Source organism: Dipteris shenzhenensis, chromosome 16, assembly GCF_047967505.1.
Source record: "Dipteris shenzhenensis isolate YYH24624 ecotype China chromosome 16, Dip_SZ_1.0, whole genome shotgun sequence".
Classification (NCBI taxonomy): domain Eukaryota; kingdom Viridiplantae; phylum Streptophyta; class Polypodiopsida; order Gleicheniales; family Dipteridaceae; genus Dipteris; species Dipteris shenzhenensis.
In genome coordinates this window covers 6,105,763-6,129,892 of record NC_141611.1, presented here as the reverse complement: position 1 = coordinate 6,129,892, position 24,130 = coordinate 6,105,763, and the positions used below count along the sequence as shown (strand labels likewise).

Below are 24,130 nucleotides of genomic sequence, written 5' to 3'. Positions count from 1 at the left end.
CTCTGGTTGTCTTAGATTTGACTTTTGGGACAATTTTGTCACATGAAGAACCCATCTCGACGGCTCAGTTTTGGTTTGGCCACCACATTGAGGGTTTTCTTGCTGTTTTTGGGCCTGTTCACCATTTCTGCAAGTGTTTTCCTGTTTGGTCAACCATTTCTTGAGGGAGGTTAGTTCACTTAGTATGAGTGATACTTCAGATGTCGTTTTTTGGCATTTTGATAGTGGTGCCAGGCACATTACGTCCAGGAAACGTTTGTTTGTTGATTTGCAGCCTGCCCTGTTGGCAAAATAATAATATCTTGTGGCAACAATTTTTCATATCTTGTGAAGGAAGTTGAGATGATTGTTTTGCCATTAGTAGATGGAACTGATTTGTGTCTTCCAGAAGCCCTTTATAAAGAAGAGTTTCCTATCTTTTTTCTCTTTTGGTAGAAGAGGATATGCTGTCATTTTTTGGGATGATCAGTGCTTTGTAAGAGATAGGGGAAAAAGAGTACGAGCTGTTACTACAAGCACTTTTACATTATGATTTATATCTGTTGGATACACATGACAGAGTATACAAAATGCTTAACATTTGCACATAGGATTGTGGCATGCCAGATCTGGCCGTGTGAACTGTGGCGATTTGCAGTTTAACGGAATTATAAGATGGCATTGAATATGCCTACATTGAAGACTGCTACATGTGCATTTTGGGAAAGATGCACATGAATGCCTTTCCAAGGGATGGATCAGTTAGGGCTGTCAGAAAATTGTAGCTGTAACAATGATGGGTGTCATCCCATGAGGGCATCATCCTTGGGAAAGAATCAGTATTTTGTGACCTTTATTGATGACTTATAAGATTTACACGGGTCTATCCTTTGAAAGAGAAATCTGATGTATTCAACACATTTAGCTTTTTTTAAACCAGACGAGTGCAAGGTACAGACTGTAAGAATAGATAGAGAGGGGAGTACCTATAGCATATTTGTAGGTTAAAGGCATTAAGCAGGAGTGTATGGTGCCCATACACTCCTTAGCAAATTGGTGTATATGAGAGGGAAAAGAGATCTTTGATGGAGATGGCCAGATGTAGGATAAGGGTAGAAAGCTACCTCATAAAATTTGGATGGAAGCCATTATGTGTGCCATACATATTTTGAATAGATGACCGACCCAAATCTTGAAAACCATCATACCCTTGGAGGCTTGGCATGGCAAGAAGCAAAGGTTGATTACATTAGGGCGTTTGGCTGCATAGCATATGAACATGTGCCACAACAGATGAGAGGCAAACTGGGTGATAAAATAGGGATCTAGTCTTCTGATACTAGTGATAGCATGATAAAAATCACTAATACCAAGAAGGGATGCTGCTACATGTGAAGGAGATGGCAATCCACTCCGCAAATGAGACAAGCAAGTTTGCAAAACATTCTCTGCGAGGCTCTCATCCGCATACAAGGCATCTAGAATCCTGATACTGGCAGAGCAGCGTTTCAAGTAAGGCTCAAAAGTCATCATAACCATCAAAAAGTAATCTGAGGTGGAAACCTCTGATGTAATATATACCCAGCCACCTATATATCTAGTGCCCAATGAAAGCAATGTTCACGTAGGTTGCTCTTAGAACAGAGCTGACATTGCTTGCATAAGGGAGGTAGGTGTCTTACTGAAGATGTCACTACAAGGTTAAACATGGATCCTGTGGGTGCGTCCAGGAGGTACCTGGCTTGTTTTCAAAGCAAGCATGCAAATGGTTGGATTCATTTGTATGTATATATTCTTTGTCCAGACATTCAGACTTTAGTAGCATGCTTTGGGCCAAGTCTTTGCTTTTTGTTTCTCAGATAATGAGGGACTAGAGGGTGACAGCTTTATGGGCAGAGGGGGGCCAACCTGTGGGTCGGCCACCTAGGCCTGCTGGTCGGGCAGTGTGGGGCATGGTGGTCAGCCCCTATAAGCTGTGCAGCCTAGTCGGCTCTAGAGCCAGGGCACCTTGTAGGGCTGATTGTTTCTCAGATAATGAGGGACTAGAGGGTGACAGCTTTCCTGGTAGGCAGAGGGGGAAGTCTTATTGTGTCTCCAAAGCCTAGTTGCAGGTTTTATAGGAAGTGAACCATGGTGAACTTGTTGAAGCCTTCATCTCGTCATCTATAGGTCAAAGAGTATGTTGTTGTTGGAGGGTAACTCACGTAAGAGCTCATCCGCAGCTCATGGTCCAGGATTTCTGGAAAGACACTTGGCCTTGGAGATCTAAGTGCAATAGTCACTTGGAGTTCTTTGTTCAGGTGGGTTACTTGATTGTGGATATTGCTAGAGTAAAGACGGGTTGAAAAAGACCTTGAGAGCATGGTGCTTGGCAGGTTCCTGGCTGCTCTTAGATTTTGAGGGGGACACTTGATGGTTGTGCCAGGATTGCTTGAGAATGCTGGCGGCTTTGTGATCAAGAACGGTGGTCCCGTGGACCTTTGTTGTTACTTGGATTGTACCTGCATATTAGGATGACTTGTTTGCATGGGACTAGACCTAGAGGAGCAGGAGCGGTGGGTTCAAAAACAAATGATCTAGGACGTTTTCGGCTTGGTCCTAAGATGTCACATGCACCCCTGCACTTGGGTGCAAGGTGACACCTGGCTACATCAACAAGTGCTAGTAGATACCTAATATAGGTGATTCCATTCTGAGAACTAGTGTTTCCATCTTAGGGTTTAGCTAGGTCTAGGTCAGCCTAGGGTAGGAGTCCGGAAGGCCCTACAAGGGCTGGACTAAGTGAAGAAGGAAGGAGCAACCAAGGTAGTGTTGGAGGTCAACATCTCCTGATGTCAGATGGGTAGGTTAGGTAGAGAGTGAGGGCCTTGCTTGTGGGTGTGCCCACACACCTGAGGTTAGCCTAGTGTAGGGCTAAGGGCAGATGTGCCCATTGTGGTTGTCCCACCTGAGGGTAGACGGTGGTTCAGGGCAGGCGGATGTTCCAATGAGGTTCACGGCATTGTTCAGGGCCTTTGTAGGCCTGTTTGCTGCGGCATGGCAGCTCGTATTGAGGCACTTTGTGCTGGCCTGTGTGGCCATCTCTTGCTTCTGTAGCCCCACCCCTATCAGCCCCTATATGGGCAGAGGGGGGCCAACCTGTGGGTCGGCCACCTAGGCCTGCTGGTCGGGCAGTGTGGGGCATGGTGGTCGGCCCCTATAGGCTGTGCAGCAGCCCTCTTGTAGGGCAGGAGAGGGTCGGCAAGAGGGAGCAGCCTAGTCGGCTCTAGAGCCAGGGGCACAGCCCCTTGTATTGCTGCTATGCAGACCCTATATGTAGCAGAGGGTGTCTGCCCTAGGAGGTGGTGGGTCGGCCTACCCTAAGCCCGCTGGTTGGCCAAATGTACCAGCTGACTAGGGGCAGATGGCAGCGTATATATAACCCCCTCCCCCACACTTGTTGTGTATCTCCTAGAGCACCTTTTGTGCAGTGTTGAGCAGAGGTTTTCCCCCAGCAGGGGTTTTGTCCTGAGATCCCTTGCAGTTTCTCTTGTTTCTTTCTCTCCTCTCCAGTTCTGGTTTGTGTGTGCTTTGCTCTCTCTCTCTCTCTCTCTCTATATATATATATATATATATATATATCTATCTCCATTTCTGTTCAGATCTGCTGCACTTCTCACAAGTAGGAGCCCCAGAATGGCCCCCTGAGGCAGCTCTAAGCAAAGGAAAAAGGCCTGGGGAGGGAACCTTTTATAGGCTTCCCTTTTCCCCTCCGTAGGGAGCCTTGAGGGCTGGCTTTTAAGGCCAATCAACCAGCCAACCAGCCAACTGGCTGGTCGGCTGATTTGAGCTGGTTGGGCCAGTCAACCAGGGCCTTCCAGCCCCCTATTTAAAGGGGGTTTTGCAGCCCTCATTCCTCATTCAGTTGCTCCACAGTTCAGCCTTCCTCTCCAGCCCAGGAGAAGCCTCTAGCCCTTCCAAAAGTCCCTGCAGGACAGCAGCGGTTCTGGCAGTCTCTAGTGCGATTGAAAGAGGGTGTCCACATAGCACCAAAGTCTGGTTCGGAGTAGAGGTTTGGGGTTCTGTTTCAGCAGCTTTCCTTTTCCAACTTTCAGCTCTTTCTTAGCTCTTTTCTTGTTGGAGATATCATAGCCAAAGAGTGTGGTGATGTGATGTGTTAGTGTGTAGTACTAGTTCATGTGTGAGTGCCACGTGTCATTATGGGACTTATGATTTATCCTATATCCACTAGGTGCTAGTGTGTGAGTGAGTGGCCTATAAAAGGCTTGTGCTTCTCATGATTATGAATAAGATAGCCTTTCATGATGTTTTCATTCATGTATCATTTCCTCACACCCTAACCTTTTCTCCCTCTCTCTCCCCACTAGAGCGAGATTGATAAGGAGATGGGGGAGATGACTCCTTAATTGTGCTCTACCACTTCCAACCTGATATGCTTTATATGTGACCTATTGTGGGGTCCTTGGTGGGGGTGTCAGTCAACCATTGGGACCCAATTTAATGGGTTCCTCCTTTGGGGGGGACCTATGCCATTTCTTTTCTCTCATAGTTCTACGATTTGCTTTTGCTAGGGGCCTCGCATATTGCTTGACATTGTGCTTCCAAGCCGCTTGTTGGATACTTGTTTTTTTTCCTCTTAGGTTTCCTATGACTCATGCTCTTCTTTGTCTCAATTCCTTGCTATTTTTGTAGCATAATTTTGGGCTTTGTGGGTAGCTTTCTCCTTTTCTTTCTTAGCCTCTTGTCTGCTAGCAGCTACAACAGTGTTCATGGCCTCTCTCTTAATGACGAGGATCCTTTTGACCAGGGTTGGGCTTTCTAGGCCCCTATGCTATGTGTGTTTGTGTTGAGCCACATAAAGGTTCTCAGCCTTGAGTTGTCCCTCTAAATTGAATGTATTTGGAGTCAATAAGAGGTACTCTGCTCTGGGTTGTCTCCCAAAAATTAATGTATTGTCTTTTACTTTGGTAATGGTATTGACCACCCATTTCAGAGTAAGGGGGGATGATGAGTGATGGTTTGCCCTTGCTGGTCGCAAGTTGACTGAGAAGTCACTATCACACGGGAGGTGTAGGATAGTTGGACTTGCTCTTTGCGGTATTGCGGTGGAGGGGGTATCGGTCTACTCTTGCGTGTTGGGTCTCACACTCTTTGCTCTGAAGGGGGGTGTTGGAGATATCATAGCCAAAGGATCTAATGGATGAGATCAAAAGAGAAGGTGGGTCATTTTTCAGCCATCCATCAAGAAATAGATCCAAGGGTGGAGATGCATGCACAAGGTGCTTGCATCCGGGCCGTCGAATATGCGCCCTCAACCTTGATTGAATCCTCCATCACTTACCTTCCCTTCATCTACACCTCCGATATGCACCTAAATTTCAGCCCTTGATTTAATCCTTTCATCTGTACCATAGATTTGTTCAAGATCCAATGGTTCAGAGCATATGGCGACTTCTCCCTCTTTATTACACTGGCCTTTTGCCAACTTTTACCAGTTTTCATAATTTCGATAATCCTAGGCCTTTGATCCATCCACCATCCATCTCCATCCAAAGGCCAAGGTTGACCAATTTCCAAATTAAGGTACCCTTGTCAATTGAGTCAATGCTATGGGTCCCCCTTAGCGCATGGGTTGCCATAGTAGGTTGGCAATGGAACCATAAAACCGGCCTCAAGGCCAACAAGAGGGCGGTAATAGACAACTAACCAGTCAATGCTTTCATGTGAACAACACTCAGCAAAAATTCCAAATACAAATTGGGAGCTAGAGTGCTCCTACTCTAGAACAAAGACACAGACTAGCCCCAACCCCTTGGCGCCCTTTTCGGTTATTTCTTATTACTTGAAAGACCCTGAAAAGGACTACAGAATAGTCACAAATCCTCTTGCATTCAGAGCATTCCACATTCCATTCGGTAGCGGCTACTTTGCCCCTTTGCCTTGGCCCTACTGGGCTCTGCCTTCATCAAGCATACAATAAGCATCCAAATCTATCCCAAGCACTTGCATAAAAAACCCGGAACTGTTACTTGTAATCCATTCTGGATCACATAGTCCCCATCTCTGCCAACAAATGCACACAGAACCAATGATGTGCTCAAAGTCATAGATAAAGGTGTCAATGACCGCTTGGCAATAACACAGACAGCTACCTATGCAACCAAGATCCACTTGGCCAAGCACATAGCCCGAGACAATTTTGTACACAGGGCTGCAAAACTGTACATCAGCCATACACCAGCCTTACAAGCCAACTTGCAATCTGTACACAAGCGTAGCAATCCGTACAAAGCTGTTTCGTTCGGGCTATTCCGTACACAACCGTACCGTTCTGATCGTACAAGAGCAGAGGTCCTTACCTGCAGCTTCCAAACAATTCGTACAGTTGCGGAAATCCGTACCAGCCTGTGCAACGTGAACACCCTTCTTGGTTTCCTCTGTCATCTATGAATGTAACATAATAGAGATAACCACCAAAAGCAGGTGTCCTCATGGGACCGCAGACATCACTGTGTATGATTGTAACTTACAAGTAGCTCTTATTGCACCATCCTTCTTAAAAGGAAATCTATGCATCTTATCAAGGATGCAACCCTCACATGCATGAGAAGGAGGTGACTCCACAGGAGGCAATGCATCAACCATAGCATGCTTCTGAAGTGTCATCAAGCTTTCATAGCTCATGTGCCCATATCTGGCATGCCATAACTCCGCATTCTGCATCGCAGCAGTGGGAGTGCTCATTGAAATTGCAAGATCGGATCTTTTCTCATAAAAGCCAAGCTGAAAAAGACCCCGATACAAAGTGCCAGACAACATCAAAGCATAGTCATTCTCTTTGTCTCGGACTGCACACTTAGCATCATCAAATATGACCTGAAATCCTCCTCTACTGAGAGAGGACACTGAAAGCAAATTCTTCTTTATACCTGGCACATAAAGAACATCTGTAATTCTGAAATTTGTGCCATCCGTGGATGTGAGTATGATGTCCCCCACTCCACACACCGAATAAGAAGAATTATTTGCACATGTCACCTTCTTTTTAGTAGGTGGTGGATGCAGAGATGCAAAAAGGCTCTCTTAGAAGTGATGTGCTTAAGAAGCACCACTATCAAAATACCAAGTGTTTAGTGTCTCATTGACATTGAGAGAGCATGCATCCTTTGAAGAGTCATAACTACAAGTCAAGAAAGCATATGGGTCATCCTCAAGAGTGGCTGTAGTATTTGGACTATCCACTGAAAAATCTGAAATGCAAGACAAAAAGGCTTAGTGCTCTTCCACAAATTTGGCTGTAACATCCCCTCCATCATGTGCATTAGGAGCTGATGCATCTGAGACAGCCATACCTAAATCCCTTTTCTTTTCTTTAGCTATGCGCTTCTAGCATTCACCAATGTAATGACCTAGCTTCTTGCAGTAGTGACAAATGCCCTTCTTCTTAGGCTTACCTTTAGCCTTATAAGAGGGCTGTCATGAATCAGCTTTATGTTGATGTGCGAGCTGATTGGCATGTTGCTTTTGCTGCCCTTTTCCTTTGGGCTTGAACTTAGAAAGTATGGCATGCTCGCGAGCCCGAGTACGCACGATCGAGGTCCGGTCTATCTCATCCTTCTCAGAGGCGACTGCCAGAGACGAGGCATCACCCTTGACGTAGCCCACTGGATCCAGAGATCGAGGAGGCCACGCCCTCCCCCACGTCGCGAGATAGCTCAACAGACACAGATACGAGAGCTTCTCACATTTCATCAGAGTGCCACCAGGTTACCTAGGTATATGGAACCTGAGCATGTACTAGGAGTGCTAGCCCTAAGCACTTGACACGCTTCTGTTACTTTACTCTAGTACTTTGTTTACTAGCTGAGCATGTTAGTGTTTTAGCTTTTGCTTTCAGTTTTCAGATTTTAGTTCTCACCAAGGGTCTTAGTGAACCCTTTGCTTCAGCCCTCAGTGGCTTGTATGAGGTACTTCTTGGATTCGCACTTTATCTCATAGGCCTGCGAGGCCTCTTGCAAACGTTAATCTCTCTCTCTCTCTCTCTCTCTCTCTCTCTCTCTCTCTCTCTCTCCCCTCCCTCCATGTGGAATCTCTCAGACTCTTACATGCTGCTAGGATGACACCTACCCTATGTCCTCATTTGCGGGCTCACAAGTGGGGAGGTGACTCTGATAATCCCAACACCAATTCATTGTCAGCCAACACCCACACGTCGATGTAGGTGCTGCATGATCTCCTAGTGAGGAGCTCTTATGTAACATGCAATGGTTAATGATTGTATAATTGCAGCAAGACCTTTCAACTTATTGCAAGGCGTATGCATATGCATCACACAGAGGAAGAGAGAGAGAGAGAGTTTTTTAGGGTTAGAGAAATGTAGATGACACCAAATTGGGTCCCTATATCCACTAAGGGCCCCCTTCCCCAAAAAGGGAAGAATTTGCTTTATACTTGGAGAACTGTGAAATACAAACGACACTCCTTCAGAGAGCACATAATACAACTCCGGGGATGACCCTTCGAGCATTGTGAGCTGACCCATGAATGCCTGAGAAACAGCCCAACCATGACCAAGGCATGATGCTACCCACACCATCAATGTAGACCACTGTGCAGGGCTATCGAAGAGGCTTGTGCTGTCCTCGGGCATGTAGCTGAGCTGCATGAATGAGAGAAGAGAAGGGAGGACGAAAACTAAGAGATATGGAGCTTGAGAAAACTGTGTCAAAGCTGAGAGATGTGGAGCTCAGAAAGAGCTGAGAAATGCTAGAAACATGGTGGAGAGAGAGAGGGAGAAAAGGTTAGGGTGTGAGGAAATGATACATGAATGAAAACATAATGAAAGGCTATCTTATTCATAATCATGAGAAGTATAAGCCTTTTATAGGCTACTCACTTACAAATTAGAAAAAAAGTGGATATGAGATAAGTCCCATAATGACACGTGGCACTCACACTTTTTTTTTTGGGTGAAACCAAGATACTTATATTATGAAACATTCATTTACATCTGGGCAGAGCTCAAAAGAGAGCCAAAGCCCTATCCATCAAAAGCAGTAAAAGAAAAGCTGAATACAAGAAACATCCAAATCTTCCTCATGTAAGGCATCATATAAAGACTGCCGCAATGAGGCTCGGAAAAACTCATATGGCTGCTGAAGTGGAGAATTCAGATATGCTTGATTGCGCTGTAACTAGAGGGTCCATAAGGCCGAGTATCTGATCCAGTGGAAGAAAAGAGAATACTGTGACAAAGAAGTTGATAGTTTGCCATATATCCAGAAAAACCTGTAGAACCTGTGAGCTGGGAATCTGAGAGATAAGAAATAGGAGATTATGTCTAGAAGGTCTCTGGAATATGAACAAAACCACAGTAAATGCGGAATACTCTCAGATGTAAGATGACATCTTGGACAAAGAGGCGAAGCTATCCTTCTTTGAGCCAATTTCACCCCTACTGGAAGAATACCAACAATACATCGCCATAGAAAGAGTCGTTGCTTTAAAGGCATTTTCAACTTCCATATCAAATGCAATCTTCCTTTCCACCAGGCTAATGACTTGTTCAAATGCCATAGAGAATTAGCATGATGGGCAATCCAGGGAGGAGGTAATATCAATCGATAACCCTGTATAGAAGTCAATAAATTCAAAGGCCTTGAGGATATGCTTGTATTTGAAGACCAAAGGTGCCAATCTTGAAGCCTGTCTCTGACATTCAATGTCGGAATCGGAACCAGAGGGAGTAAGAGATCAGCAATAGCTTTCCAAATAGGTCTATGATGCATCCCCAGATTGTATTGTCGACATGCTACTGGAAAAGTGAGAATATTTCCTTGCATATCTACCACGTCATCAATGAACCGGATACCCATTTTCATAAGATTGTAAGCTCTGATGGGTTGTTGAACAGCAAGGGGAGAGGAAAACACAGCACTCCAATGAATACTTTCCATTCTGAGTGAGGAAGCTAAAGAAGCAGGATGGGGAGACCATTTGATGTGAGAGAGTACTTGCTTCAAGCAAAGCACTGAGAGGGCATCCCTGTCGAACTGAGCGTTCGAGAGTCCAAGACTCAGACAAATGATTCCCTATAAAGCATTGTGCAGTGGAATCTGAGTAAAGCCAATATATGACATTAACTAGCTTTGGCCCAAAACCAAGTTTTAACATGATTTGAGAAACATAATCCCACTGTACTGTATCAAATGCCTTCGCCACATCCACCTGCATGACCAACACATCTTGATCTGAATATTTTGCATATTCCATTGGGATGATAGTGTTAGAGATATTGTCATGTATGTGCCGTCTAGGAACAAAACCATATTGCCTGGGATGAAGTCCTTCATGAAGGATATCCTTTATCCGATGTACCAACATTTTGGCAATCAGTTTGTATATAACCGGCATCAAAGTGATGGGCCTCCAGTCATCCATAGTCTCACATAGAGGTTTTTTGGGAACAAGCTTAACCATGAGCTAGTACTAGAGCACCTAGTACTACACACTACCACATCACATCAAGGGTTTAGAATTGATCCCTCTATCCTTTGATGGTATCCCTTGGATCTACACCTTGATCTTATGGTTGGGAGTGTTCTACCACGAATTTGAAGGTATTCCTTGGTTTGGAGATTAGATCAAGGGCTAGGACTGAAGATCATGGGTCTAAACTATGGGTTAGAGGTCTCCCCACCCATAAATGCTTTTGTCAAGTTTAACATACCATTGCCCCACACCTCAGAGCACTCTCATTGGTGCACCTCAAATCGCTCTCTAATCGCTTGAAATTAGGATAGACTAATTCGAGGCCCTTTTGAGACCCCATTTCTCCCTAATGAATATCTAGCGTCCTCTGCAGGCCAAAGAGCTCGTGTTCACGTACAATTAGTGATCATAGGTTTTCCAAAAAAACACGAGTATAGAACATGAAAATTCAAAAATTAGCCATGCCAGACTTATTCGTACCTAATGTGCATTGCCTCAATTTAGGACCTTTAGCTTTAACATTCAAGAGCTCACCAAGGCTTACTACTCTTAAATTAGTACGACCACGGTCCTGGTGTGAGGAATAGTTCAATCCACTTGTCATGCATGATTGAGCTTGTGAAATGTCGTAATATTCTTCACCATTCATTCTTAGATGACGAGTAACACAGTTTAAATTGTGCCAGTTGATAGCTTTCAAACGATGAATAATGTGTGCCATGTCGAGATGTTACATCAAACCATCTAGAAGGGCACAAACCCATGGAGTAGAAGCATATACAATACCTAGTTTATACATTATTCAGAGCACTTGGAGGATACAACCCTGTAGAAAATACATGGATAGAACTAAGCCAATAAGCCAGTTCCATCATCAGTCATATACATTGTACTCTTTTCCAGCATTTTAATTGAAAAAAGTGTCTTTATTGTTCAAAGCCCATCTAAAGATTGTGTTAGAAAAACACAATTGAAGGTTGCTTTCTACAGCCAACACTCCTCGCAGCAGAAGGATATGTAAATGTATTCCAGAAATCACACAGTGCTATTTCAAATCTCACTTCTTTCCTTAATATGTACTCAAGTTTATAGAGAGAGATGCATACAGTTATTGAACTATGCTTCATGAGAGTAGAGATAGTTAATGTATATCGTTGTAAAGATGGACAAAACCTTGTACAAAGTGTGCCACCATCTAACAGCTAAGGTGCTGCCTAAATTCGGACCCTTGTCACTACAAAACTGTTCTCCTACCTCCTCATGGCACCATCCGCCAGCGTGCTCTCCTAGGGCTGCAGTAGGCTGCGTAGCGATGACTTGCAAATAGTCCTCCTTGCTGCATCAGTGACATCCAATGGTGAGGCACTATTTGCTCTAGTTCCTTGATTCCCCAGAGCCTACAGTGTATTGCTCTTCACTTTGTAGGTGATATACAGGCTGGAATGCCTGTTTTGTGGCCTTGGCCTCCCTAGTGAGGCACGATGGATGACCAACAATGCCTAGCAGCCATGTGGCAGTCGTACACCGGTCCAACCTTTTCCGGCATGCACCAACTGTCTAGACAGCTCGCACCTGCACATTTCATGTTGTCTACAGGCTATTGCTGCCTTGGAGCCAAGCCTACATATAGGCCCAGCATCCCCATTAGGGTTGCTACCCTGCAAGAGTCAGAATCCTTCAGGTCTTCCACAAGATTCCTTGCCAAAGCATGGGAAATGCTAAGTGGCATCCCCCTTTTCATTTGCTCCCATTGCCCCCTCTAGTGGGACATTTTTTAGGACCTAACCAATGGCTCAACTTGAATTTTTAGGTAATGGTCGAACTTGAATTCTAAGGGTCCTTTGCCCCTTCTTTGGACCAATCCACCAATTCACCCCCAAAGCATCAATCCCTAGGGGGAACTTTGCACACCCACATTTGAGTATGATAACCAAAATTTTGCTTTTTTTATTGCCGGTTAGGCTTTTCTTATTAACTATCGAATATTCATTTCATGATTGCTTTCAAAATCAAAGATTTCATGAAGATGGTTTGTAAAACCTGTTGAACTGTGTGGAATTCATGCTAGAGAAGCTTTGTTGTAAAGTAGTAGCACTTGGGTTATGCAAAGGGCAACTTGGAAGAACTTTTTGTGGATTTTTGGTCGGTTAGTAATTTTCTTTTGTTCCATATTGAAGACTAAATTTTTACAATTAAATTGCAAGAGCAGTGTTTTAACATCCAGGATCTTAGACTAGTCATTAATGCAAATGTTTGCATATGCCTTGTAGGCTTGATCATCCAAATCCAAGAACATATATTGGATCTGGAAAAGTTTCAGAATTGCGGACAGCTATTCGTGCACTTGATGTTGAAACAATCATTTTCGATGATGAACTTTCCCCGGGGTAAGCATCTGGAGGCATAGTAAATGTTCTTTAAATTGATTTTTGCTTCTTGTGAATGATATATGAAAGATATGGCAACGAATTAGAAATGTAAAAGTCAACCTTCCTTTTTGTTCCTTTTGGCCCCTTTCAAAATTCTTACATGAGGGTTTTCAACCTGCCATTCTAGGTGCTTCGCATTTCCCCCCTGCCTTTTACACCTTAAAGAAAGAAACCTTTGGTTTTTGTTTCCTTGTGTTCGTGTTGTTTTGTCTTTGTTTGCTTGTGTTTGCGGTGGTATTTCTTTTGTTTTACTAAATAAAACATTTAACGTATTGCGACTACGATGTTGATAATTCCCTAGACCGAACCATGTTAGCTACCTAGCTTCTTTAGAGAGCAATTTCTTCATCTAACCAATGATTCTATCAAGCACTAGAATAACTTCATTTTTGCCTCTCACACGTAGATTCTAGATTGAGGTTGGGCGTGAGGGATGCCACCTTACACCAATGAGAGTTGAGACCAAGCAGAGGAGCACATGATGCCCTAGGTATTATGAGACTACAGGCAGATATCATGGTCTGTTTGCTTCATAATATACAGACATGCACAAGTTGTTGAGTATTCAGAGCAGAGGTGCATAGCATCTTCTATTGTATAAGGTTAATAGAAAGAGGAGCGCTCACAAGGTCCTTTGTTGACCAGTGACCTCAGTAGTAGAGATCTCTCCTATACAGGAGAGGACTTACTTGTCGGACACCATAAAATGTGAGACCTCAAGCCCACCATACAAGGGTGGCAAGCTAGTAGAGATGGGCTATAGGCACGACATACGGGTATAGTCATTGTAGCATTACTACACCATGCGCCTCATACCAGCCGCCGTGGGTTCATCTCACGAAGAGTAGAGGACACCAGAGGCGCATTTCTCACATGCTTAGGAGACATTGATGCTCTTGATGAGACCCTAGCACATGGCAATGAGCTCCCAGCTTGCCTTTCAGTTCTTTATTACATTACATATAGAGGAGTGGGAGGACATCTTAGTTCCCCCTATATCAGGTGTTTTTCTGTGATGGGGTACTCAGCTTTTTTGTCTCATAGGCCATCTTGGCCGTCCATAGATGTTAATAAATATCTTTCAAGCTACACAATGGCCAAGCCAAAGATATGAGGGGCTATGTACTGAGTACATTGCACATGGGCTTAGTACCTTAGCCCAGATCTTGAGAAAGCTATTCAATGAAGTGGTTTGCTCTCCTTATACCTAGACCTGTAACACCATTGTTGCGATCCATGAGGCAAGAGATCCCATGAGCCCGAAAAATTTTAGGGCCATCATGATTGGGCATGATATGTCATAGATCTATGCATGGACACTTGACACTTAGGTTAGGGAGTTTGCGGAGTGTGAGGAATTCAAAGCTATGGGACAGGTAGGTTTCTAGGCAGATCTTGCTACGGTGGATCACATTTTCACATTGAGAGTTGTCATTGAGGAGGCTCAAGGATGGAAGCAAAGAGTTTATTGTTGCTTTGTGGATTTCTTCAAAGTCTTTTGTAGAGTGCCACGAGCATGACTATTTAGACGACTACTTGATCTAGGGTATAGTCAAGACATTATTTGAGCAATTCAGACACGATATGAGCGGAGACCATGAGCGTGATTGGGTGTTTTCTTTCATCATTGACCTTGTTTGGCCTATACATTGACGAGCTTGAGTTCTCCATCATGACATTAGAGAAGCAGACTCACCCTTAGCGTGCTCCTTAATCCAGACTCTACTATACACAATTGATGTGGCTTCGCTCTCCTCATCAACCCAGGGTCTCCATCAGCACTTGAATGCACTCTAGACTTCCTGTGAGACACATGATTTGAAGTTCAACCTTGGTAAAACCAAGGTCATGATCTTCAAAAGGTCTTCGACAACCACACATTTGTGGAGATTTTGCATTCTATATGTACTTGAGGGTTCTTTTCTCAGGCCCGATCTTCATGATGAGACTAGTCATGCAGACTTGTTTCAATAGAGGGTATGCCACACTGGCCAGGCTCGGGCATAGTGCTTTCAATCCCATTTCTAGGGCCCCAGAAACCAAGTATCTTCTTTTCGACCCACTTGTTTGTCCCATTGGATGTATGGTAGTCCCTTATGGGAGACAGATCTATCAAAGGCAGACTGGTCCTGCAAAAGAGACTATAGATTTCGCTTCTTGCTTGGAAGATCTGTAGCAAGCCATCGGTCCCACACCATGTTTTGCTAGTAGAGTTTTGGGGTACCCCTCTACAACTTGATGTAGTCTTTCGGGTGGTCACTTGTTGTAGTCTTTTGGGGGTACCCTTCTACATATTGTTGTAGTCTTTGGGGTGAAGTCAACCATAGGAGGAAGGAGAGCCATTGGATTCTACTCATGTGCATCCTCAGAGCAATCAAGGAGGGCAAACTAGGGCCCTAATAGAACCGTAACTATAATCTTCAATCCCAATCTAGGAGGGAGTGATTTTTCGATGAGGTTTTTGTTGTAAGATTGTCAAAGAAGGCAATAAATCTGTGAGCTTTTTTATATCCCCCTCCCACACGTACAAATCTTGGAGATACTTTATTGGTATGTTTAAAGAAAATTTGATAATGTTGACGTGTTCTTGTTGTACTTAAATCTCAATGCACCATGACCATTACTATCACTCCTAAGTAGTCTATAATGCTTTTATAATCAAGGAATAAGGTATAAATTAGCAACAAAATTCTTAATCTAGTATTTGGCATGATCAAGGATTTGGCACACCCTTAATCCAGTATGAGCATGATCACATCATCATCAACATATACGATAATGAAGGCCATGGATGAGCTCTCTTAATGAAATGATGTCTTTAGTGACCTTGATGCCTCTAATGAATCCATCAATGTTTGAATAAGAAATTATTACAAAAATGAGTAAATATCTAGTAATCATCACATAAAACCATTGGAAGCTCTAATCTCTTTGAAAAAAATTCAAAACTTTTGATACATACATAAGTTGCATTGGAAATGAGCTCCGAAGGCCCTGAAACCCTAGAAACGACTGTAAAAAGCAATACCTTCTGATGCATTTTTTAAAAACCCATCTGGAAGAAAGTACATCCTTTCGGGGCCTTCTGAGCTTATTTCCGGTGTCAAAAAAGTACAAATTATGTATGTATCAAAAGTTTGGTTTTTGTTGAAAGGGATTGAAAGATCTCAAATGTGGTATATGGAGGAATTGATATATGCACATAAAGGCATCTAGAATTTATGTAGATAAATGTAATGTCTTCGTGTAATCCATAGATATGGCTAAGACCTAAGTGTAAGTGTGCATTGAAAAATGTTTGCAAACTTTTGAGGATGCCAAAAAGTTTATGAAAACTTTTCCTTCATTTAATGTAGGATTCTTGGTCTCTTTAGAGTTGAGATATTTTTGCCCACACCTAAAAAGAGTCATAGTGCATGTGTGTGTGTGTTGGGGGCTGGTTTAAAGATTGTGTGGGGTGGGCTCTAAAAAAAGCTCATAGGTTGTGTTTAACTCTCGCAAAAGCTTGTGGCCAAAAGCTTGCAAAAAGATTTCCCCTGATCTAGCAAGATCGGCATGGACTTCTTTGGGGCCCTGCTGGATGTACTTTTTTTCCAAATGGGTTTTTTTTTAACGCATCAAAAGGTACGCGCGCTTATAGTTGTTTCTAGGATTTTAGGGCCTTCTGAGCTCATTTCCAGTGACAAAAAGTACAAATTGTGTATGTATTAAAAGTTTATTTTTTGCTGAAAGGGATTGAAATATCTCAAACGTGGCATATGGCAAAACTTATATATACACATAAAGGTATGTAGATAAATTTAATGTCTTCACGTGATCCATAGATATGGCTAGAGACCTCGGTATAAATGTGCATGAAAACTGTTTGCACACTTTTTACAATGCCAAAAAGTTCATGAAAACTTTTCCTTCATTTAATATAGGATTCTTGGTCTCTTTAGAGTTGAGATATTCTTTCCACGCCTAAAAAGAGTCATAGTGTGTTTGCGGGGGGGGACGATTAAAGATTGTGTGAGGGGGGCTCTACAAAAAGCTCATAGAATTTGTTTAGCTCTCAAAATAGCTCGTGACAAAAAGCTTGCAAAAAGATTTCGCCTGATCCAGCAAGACCAAAATGCCCCTCAACCTGCTACACATTTTAGGGATATTGGTGGGTTATCTTATACACTCATTATTACTAGCACCTCAACAATGGGTGTATGCGTGCCAATGACTAGGGGCCCAGCTAGTCACACTTCCATGCCGAGCGAATTGATACATGTTGAGGTTAAAATCCATTTGTGGTGGTCTTGTTTTGCATTTGAGAGGTTAGAATGCGTGAGGTCAATTATGTTTCCCTTTGCTCGTTCCCCCTTGCTCGCTGTCTGGGATATCTCTTGGATGCTGACGTGGTGCTACTGAGCTATCGTGCATGAATAAATTCAATGTTGTAAAGAAACCAAATAACAAGTCAACAAAACCAATACTTATATTATAGGAGGCCTCGGCCTTTTGCATTCTACCCATTCAGAGAGTTCGTGGCACATCTAGATCAACGGCGGGTGGCTGTTTTTCTTCTTGAGGCCTAGAGACACAAGACACAAAGATCAGCTCATACGAGCACATGAAAAACTGACCTAGCCTAGCTAGAGCACGATCATGGATTTTTTCTTCGGTGACCCGAGCCAGGGACAACATGGGATTAGATGCAGGAGAGAGTCAGAGGATACCGCTCGCCAAATCTGACCCCAAGTTGACACTCACATGAGGACCACAGACATATCCTCTCTCTTCAATGTGGAGAGAGAGAGAGAACTAGAGTGCTCTTCTTAGTTGTCCAATCGTTTTGGTCCCATAGACAACACACACAGGTCTAGCAACTCTGGCCAAGTGATCGATTGATGGACAACTAGGGGATTGTCCGTGGTTTCACTTTCCCCATTTCTCTTGCAGTGATAGCACGATGTACTACCTTTATTTCTCGTGATGACAGATCAGCCTTGGATAGGGGTGTCAATTTTAGTGGCCCTGGGCCTCGACCCTTAGGTGTCATTGTATCTAGGTTTCTTTTTAGTCTCACAGACCCTTTGGTCTTTCGTAGGCGTTAATAAACTCTCTCTCTCTGTCTCTCTTTCCCTGTCTCCCTCTCAATAGTGATCTTCCATGGCCTCTTGTAGGCTGATACGGTTTGTTTCACAGAGATATAATGGTTTTGTTTCAACATGTTCCACCTTAAGCCGCATTTGCAATTTTGATCCTCCAAATTTGTATAGTGAGATGTGTGTGGCTATTGCTCATAGATCCTCACCACCTAGCCGCCTCCAATCCCAAGCTCTACTTAGGTCTGAATCTTCACTTGCCTAGATCACTTGTAATCCCTCGTGTTCTCTATCTAGCACCATAGGCTTGATCTCCCTTGGAAAATCCTCCCCCTCCCTGTCACATGCATTTGTTAGCATCGCCATCCCCACCAAGTTTATGCACCTTCGGTAGACAAGTAGGCAACTCCAAATGCTTCTTCGGTAGACAGAAAGGCAATTCCCCCTCTCATATGTTTGAAAGGTTTCTATCCTCCACGTGGACAGACACTGTGACCAAAGCATGCAATTGAAACCAACATCAATGAAAAGAGAGAAAACTTACCATGGTCCACCGTTTTGTTTGCCATCACAACAAATTGCCTACATCCTTGAAGTACCCACTAGACTAGCAAGATGTTGAGTCTGTGGATCCTCATATCCATTTGTGTGTCAAACTCTCTCAATCCGTTTGGAGTTGGCCTTTCTCATCGTCATCCTCCTTCGTGATAGTAGTTCTCAGCGTGATCTGAGCAATTGGTGTTGTCCTTCACCTTCACAAAAGAAGTATTTGGATATTGTGTCCACTGCTCTATATCAAACATGTTCACAATTAGAGCTAGATCAAGGAATCCTGTCTCGGAGCTCCTAGGTGTAACCACCAAGAACATCTTGTTGTTTGATTTCTTTGGTCCTGCCTCTTCTTGCCTGGCCGCCTCCTTTTTTTGATCCGTCTTCTTCTTCTTGGAGACTTGCACAAGATGTCTAGGCGTATCAAAGTAATCACATTTTTTCTTTTTCTTGCTCTCATTGTTTGAAGGGAATCTATTGGCTTACCCTGACCAGGCTTGACTTTACCCTTTCCGTTGCTGGAAGTAATAATGTTTTCTTGTCCTCTCCTTTGTCCTACAACTTCAACCTCGCTTCCTGTTGGTGTAATAGAGGGAAAACCTCCTCAAAGGTGAGAGACTTTAATCTTTCTCTAGCTGTCAGGGACTCACCAGCTCATTGAAGCTGCAATTGATTGGTGTCAAAAGATCAACTGGCAGCGGTTGGCCAAAAGGTTGATACAGACTCTCTCTCAATGAACACTAGCTTGCATAATTGAATTTACAGTGGTATTGTCCATGGCATCCAATCTTTGACTTGCGTTGGACCTACACAATTGATGACCTATCCTGGGGCTTGGCTCAACATTAATAGTCTCCTACAAGGCTCTTGCCATCATGTGATTCTGTTAGTTTATCTTCCAGGTAGGATACTAAGTCCCATCCAACATCGTCTTCTTACCAAAGTTAGGGATAGATCTAGACATATGAGATGCCATGAACGCCTATGTAGATTCCTTGTAAATTTCATCAAAAAAGTCATTTGCACTCTTTGCAAACCTTCACTTTATTATAGCATAGTTGCTTGAATTGAAGCTACCTAAATGTTCCTGGATTCATCTAGGTATATTCTTCTGCTGTATTAGCGGACATGCAAATCTCACCTTGTGAAGTTTTCATCCATGTTGCGGCCTGCTGGTTGTTGCGATAATTCTTTCTATCTTAAATGGTGCGTTGCCCTATCAGCTAGATTTAGATGCTCATTTGGGAGAGACTAAAATGAAATTGTTTAGACTTCACAAGCAGTTGTAGCTTGAATGAAGAGATTTTGGACTACTTTTTGATTAGCCTTCTCCTTTAGTGCTAGCCTTCGTCATGGTTGAATCTGCCCTTCACCTCCGGAGTGCCAACAGAAACTCAATACGAAGACTTTGTATAAATAGATGCTCAAGTATGTGTGGGTGTGTGGATGTGTATGTGTGAGAGCATATTTTTATACTATGTTCTACACCCACTGTTGGGCGCTGATGACGTCAGTGGGGATGTCATAGTAGCTAGTCCTTGCTATGCGTGTGGAGTTTATGGTTTTCATCCTTGTGAGTGACTATCATGAGATTGAAACTGCACTATGTTGTGTTTTTAGAGGATGAGTTTGGGAAGTTCCTGGATTCATCTAGGTATACCTTCTTTTCTCAAAGCCACCACCTTCAGTTTGTCAAAGCAGATCTTTGGAGAAGACTACCTGGTCTTCTTTGCAGCACAAGTTCGTAATCTTTTTTTCACCTGCAAAACCTGCAAAAAAGTTTGTATGCAGTCTCCTGTAGAAAAAGTTAATTTTGCTGCTAAGATGTATGCTAGTTGTTCTACCTTTAAAGGATGTGATTTTAAAACACCAAAATAACATTAATGGACCGCATGGCTTACACCTAACTTTACAAGAGCAGTCAGTGTTCTGAACAGGAGATTCTACTGAGCTTAGTTATTATTTACATAGCTAATTGAGAATCAAACTATCATTTTGGCCTGGAAAATGGATTGCAAGACAGACACCTAATTTTCTTCAGGGTTAGATGTCACCTCTCGTGAGAAGAAATATGCAGTAGTAATTGAATATAGAATGATCAAACTCGTTTCTTCAGAGTTAGATGTCACCTCTCGTGAGAAGAAATATGCAGTAGTAATTGAATCCGATTTTTGGCTCTGCATACATGTTTTTTTCTGGTTTGTTGTTGATATTGCTTTGATTCAGGCTTGTAATTGTTGTTCTGATGTTGCTCTCCAATACTTATCTCAGGCAGCTCAGAAATTTGGAGAAGGCACTTGGGAATGAAGTTCGGGTGTGTGATCGGACAGCATTAATACTAGACATATTCAGCCAACGAGCTGCAACTCGGGAGGCAACTTTACAGGTTTCTTTTTGGACATCTTCGTCTTACTCTAAAATCCTCACTTGCAGGATAGGAAAGCTAGGATACTTTTTTGGGAATGAACCCGATCATCCCTTCCAATGAATCACTTGAAATTTCCCTGAGATGTGGCTTCATAGGCATCCTTAAATATTTACTCTAAAATAAAGCAATGTGTCCTTGTTTGTTCCCATGAATACATTCATTTGTATATAGATATCCTTTTGTCTTTCAGTTTCTAATATGGAACATGATTTCAATCTTTTCTTTGATAATATGTATAGCACGTGGGTTGCATTGAAGTGTGCTTAAATAAATTCCTTTGAAAACATGAGTTCAAAGGCAGATTGCTTGACTTGGAGCAAGGAATACATTCAGAAACCACTGCTTGAATGCCTAAAGCAAACACTTTAAATTTCCTTTTTGACAATCTATATTCCCACAACGTTGCAGCTATATCTGTTATCTCTATGCAGTGTGGCAGTGTGGAGGTGGTGTTAGATTGCTGCTTTACAAGCATAGTAATCGTGCAAATATTTTGGCAACCATAAATTTCATTAAAGGGAAGGCCTTTATTGGCTTATCATTCCTTCATGTGAGAAGAGGTCCAACATGTAGTTTTTAGAGAGCTCCATTTTGAGCTATGTATCTATGGCTTGTGAGAAGAAGGTGTAATGGCCCTAACATGTTATTCACCAAGTTGCCTTAACTGACAAGTCTTATCCCCCTTGTATATAGGAGTTTTTTTAAATTTTGAGTAGTATAATTTTCGATGATAGCAAAACCCACTACTGGGGGCCAAACCTCCCTCTCCTCGGTACGAGGCAGCGCCGTCATCTAATGTCCGCGGTTGAGAACATGTGCTCTTGAAACAAGAGGATATCTACTGATCATCACGCCATAGCACTGCTAATGCTGGTGGCTGCTGATGTGGATGATCATGAAGGCCGTATTTGGTTGTGCAAAACTAAACTCTCGAAATGGATTCGGAAAACTGAGGATGGGGAGATGTCTCCCTGATTGGTAGGAAGTCTTTGAACAAGGAAATTGCCTGATTGCTCCACATCTTCTAAGTAGCTTCCTCACTCTGTCATTGCTTAAGAATGAATCTCTTACTCTCCCACGGTCCCTTTCCCAATGTTGATCTTGGTGAGTAAGAGCACATAGAGTTTTCGCTTTCCCTTGTCTTGTAGAATTTTGTATATATCGAAAATCATTAGTTAATAGAAAGTCTATTGACGAAGGTGAGCTTAGTCCCTTTCTGCCCCACTTTCCCATAAAAAGTATGTTTTATGATTGAAAATGATACAAGTAAGCTATTGGTGAGGCATTGAGTAAGAAAGGACCTGCGGCAAGGAGTGGGTACGGATTGGCTGCAATGGAGCTTGATTAATTGCGTTTGAGCTCACTACCTATGGTGACCTAGGAGGAGGTGCGATTGCTCCACATCTTCTAAGTAGCTTCCTCACTCCGTCATTGCTTAAGAATGAATCTGTTACTCTCCCACGGTCCCTTTCCCATTGTTGATCTTGGTAAGTAAGAGCACATAGAGTTTTCGCTTTCCCTTGTCTTGTAGAATTTTGTATATATCGAAAATCATTAGTTAATAGAAAGTCTATTGACGAAGGTGAGCTTAGTCCCTTTCTGCCCCACTTCCCCGTAAAAAGTATGTTTTATGATTGAAAATGATACAAGTAAGCTATTGGTGAGGCATTGAGTAAGAAAGGACCTGCGGCAGGGAGTGGGTACGGATTGGCTGCAATGGAGCTTGATTAATTGCGTTTGAGCTTACTACCTATGGTGACCTAGGAGGAGGTGCCAGTAACTAGTAAGGAGGACTATACAACCAATTGATTTCTTGATCCATGAGTGTACAAAATGCTAGAGTATATACTGACATCACTTGGTAGTCTTTTGGAAGTCTGTTTACTTATCCCAAGTAGATCACAAGGTGTATGCGATTTCTAGCCAAATGTTCGGCTACAAGTTGATTTGCTGCCCTCATCACTAGGCTGCACTGAGCTACCTAGATGTTCTAGATTTTAATGATGGTGATGGTTTCCCAATAGTGTCCTTTGGAAACTTAAGTTGCTGCATAGTAGGGGTGATCTCATGGATCTCTTGACGTGTGGCTGTCTTTTCTATTCACGATGCTAGCAAGGGAGATCCTGTCTATGGGGAAGACATGTGTCCTCTCTTAGCCATGCGACCATCCTCCATTTGAAAAACAACGATGACCCACAAGATGATCTTAGGTGAGGATTTTCATCTCCCGAACACTAGAGGACAACTTCATAGGCAATGGGAAATCATTTCTTGGTGTCATGTTGTGCAGTTATGACAATTGCCATCCTACCTGATCTATTCTAGCCAAAGATCTATAAAAGTGCACCCTGTACCATTCATCAAAAGAGATGGGGAATCTTCTTTGGCCCAAGGCTGATACAAATTTGTAAGAAGGATTGGTGAAGACCTTGTACGATACCTGTTGCTCAAGCATGTGTCTCGAATGAGGGGGTCCATGGGGAAGTCACTAGTCATAGTTGTCAGCCAATATGGGTGGTGTATGCAAAGAAGGGCACCTGCACGATCCTCGTAGATTGTCTTGTCTGGGCAACGACTCTTGGATCATTGCACCCCTCTTGAGGGATGGCCCTCCCACTGCTGGAGCCTCCACTTTGTCTATTCCTCCGTGGAAGATGGTCAGTGGTCTAACTCTTGCCCAGTCTCCCACTACTTCAACCTTTGCGACGGTATTTCTTGATAGTAACTTGATAACATCAACCTTTACAATAATCAATACTTGCAATCCTTTGGATAGCCCTAGGTGTGCACTTTATGGCTAACCTTGTTTCACTTTCATTCTTCTCTTTTGCCTTCCCGTTATCAAATGTAAGTGGCTCGATCGTCCATATTAGCAACTTCACCTAATTACTGGTCCCATTTGGCATACCACTTGAGAAGTCACTATCCGAAGGTGATCATCCCCTAGTTCTTTACAGTCAATTGCTTCATATGGATCAAAAGAAGTATGTGACCCTCCCCTAGCATTTTTCCCAAAATTTTTCCCAAATCTTCTCCCTACTAAGTCATCTCTGCAGTATCATGTTAAAAGCATCTCCTTGTATAAGTTCTTAAACAAGAAAAAAAAGAAAAATCATCCCTTGAAGGTTAACCACTTATGATAGGAACTAGTTTATACATAATCCAATCCTCAGTGA

General features: G+C 43.0%; 1 protein-coding gene across 1 annotated transcript in view; it reads left to right on the top strand.

The window, feature by feature from the left end:
- The window catches only part of LOC147892463 (GTP-binding protein, HflX), a 115,435-nt gene that overhangs the window by 44,193 nt on the left and 47,112 nt on the right, over positions 1 to 24,130 (top strand). Inside the window, exons 3-4 of the mRNA XM_087387662.1 lie at positions 12,741 to 12,857; positions 20,798 to 20,912. Coding sequence (XP_087243788.1) covers positions 12,741 to 12,857; positions 20,798 to 20,912 — 232 coding nt within the window. The remainder of the gene's footprint in view (positions 1 to 12,740; positions 12,858 to 20,797; positions 20,913 to 24,130) is intronic.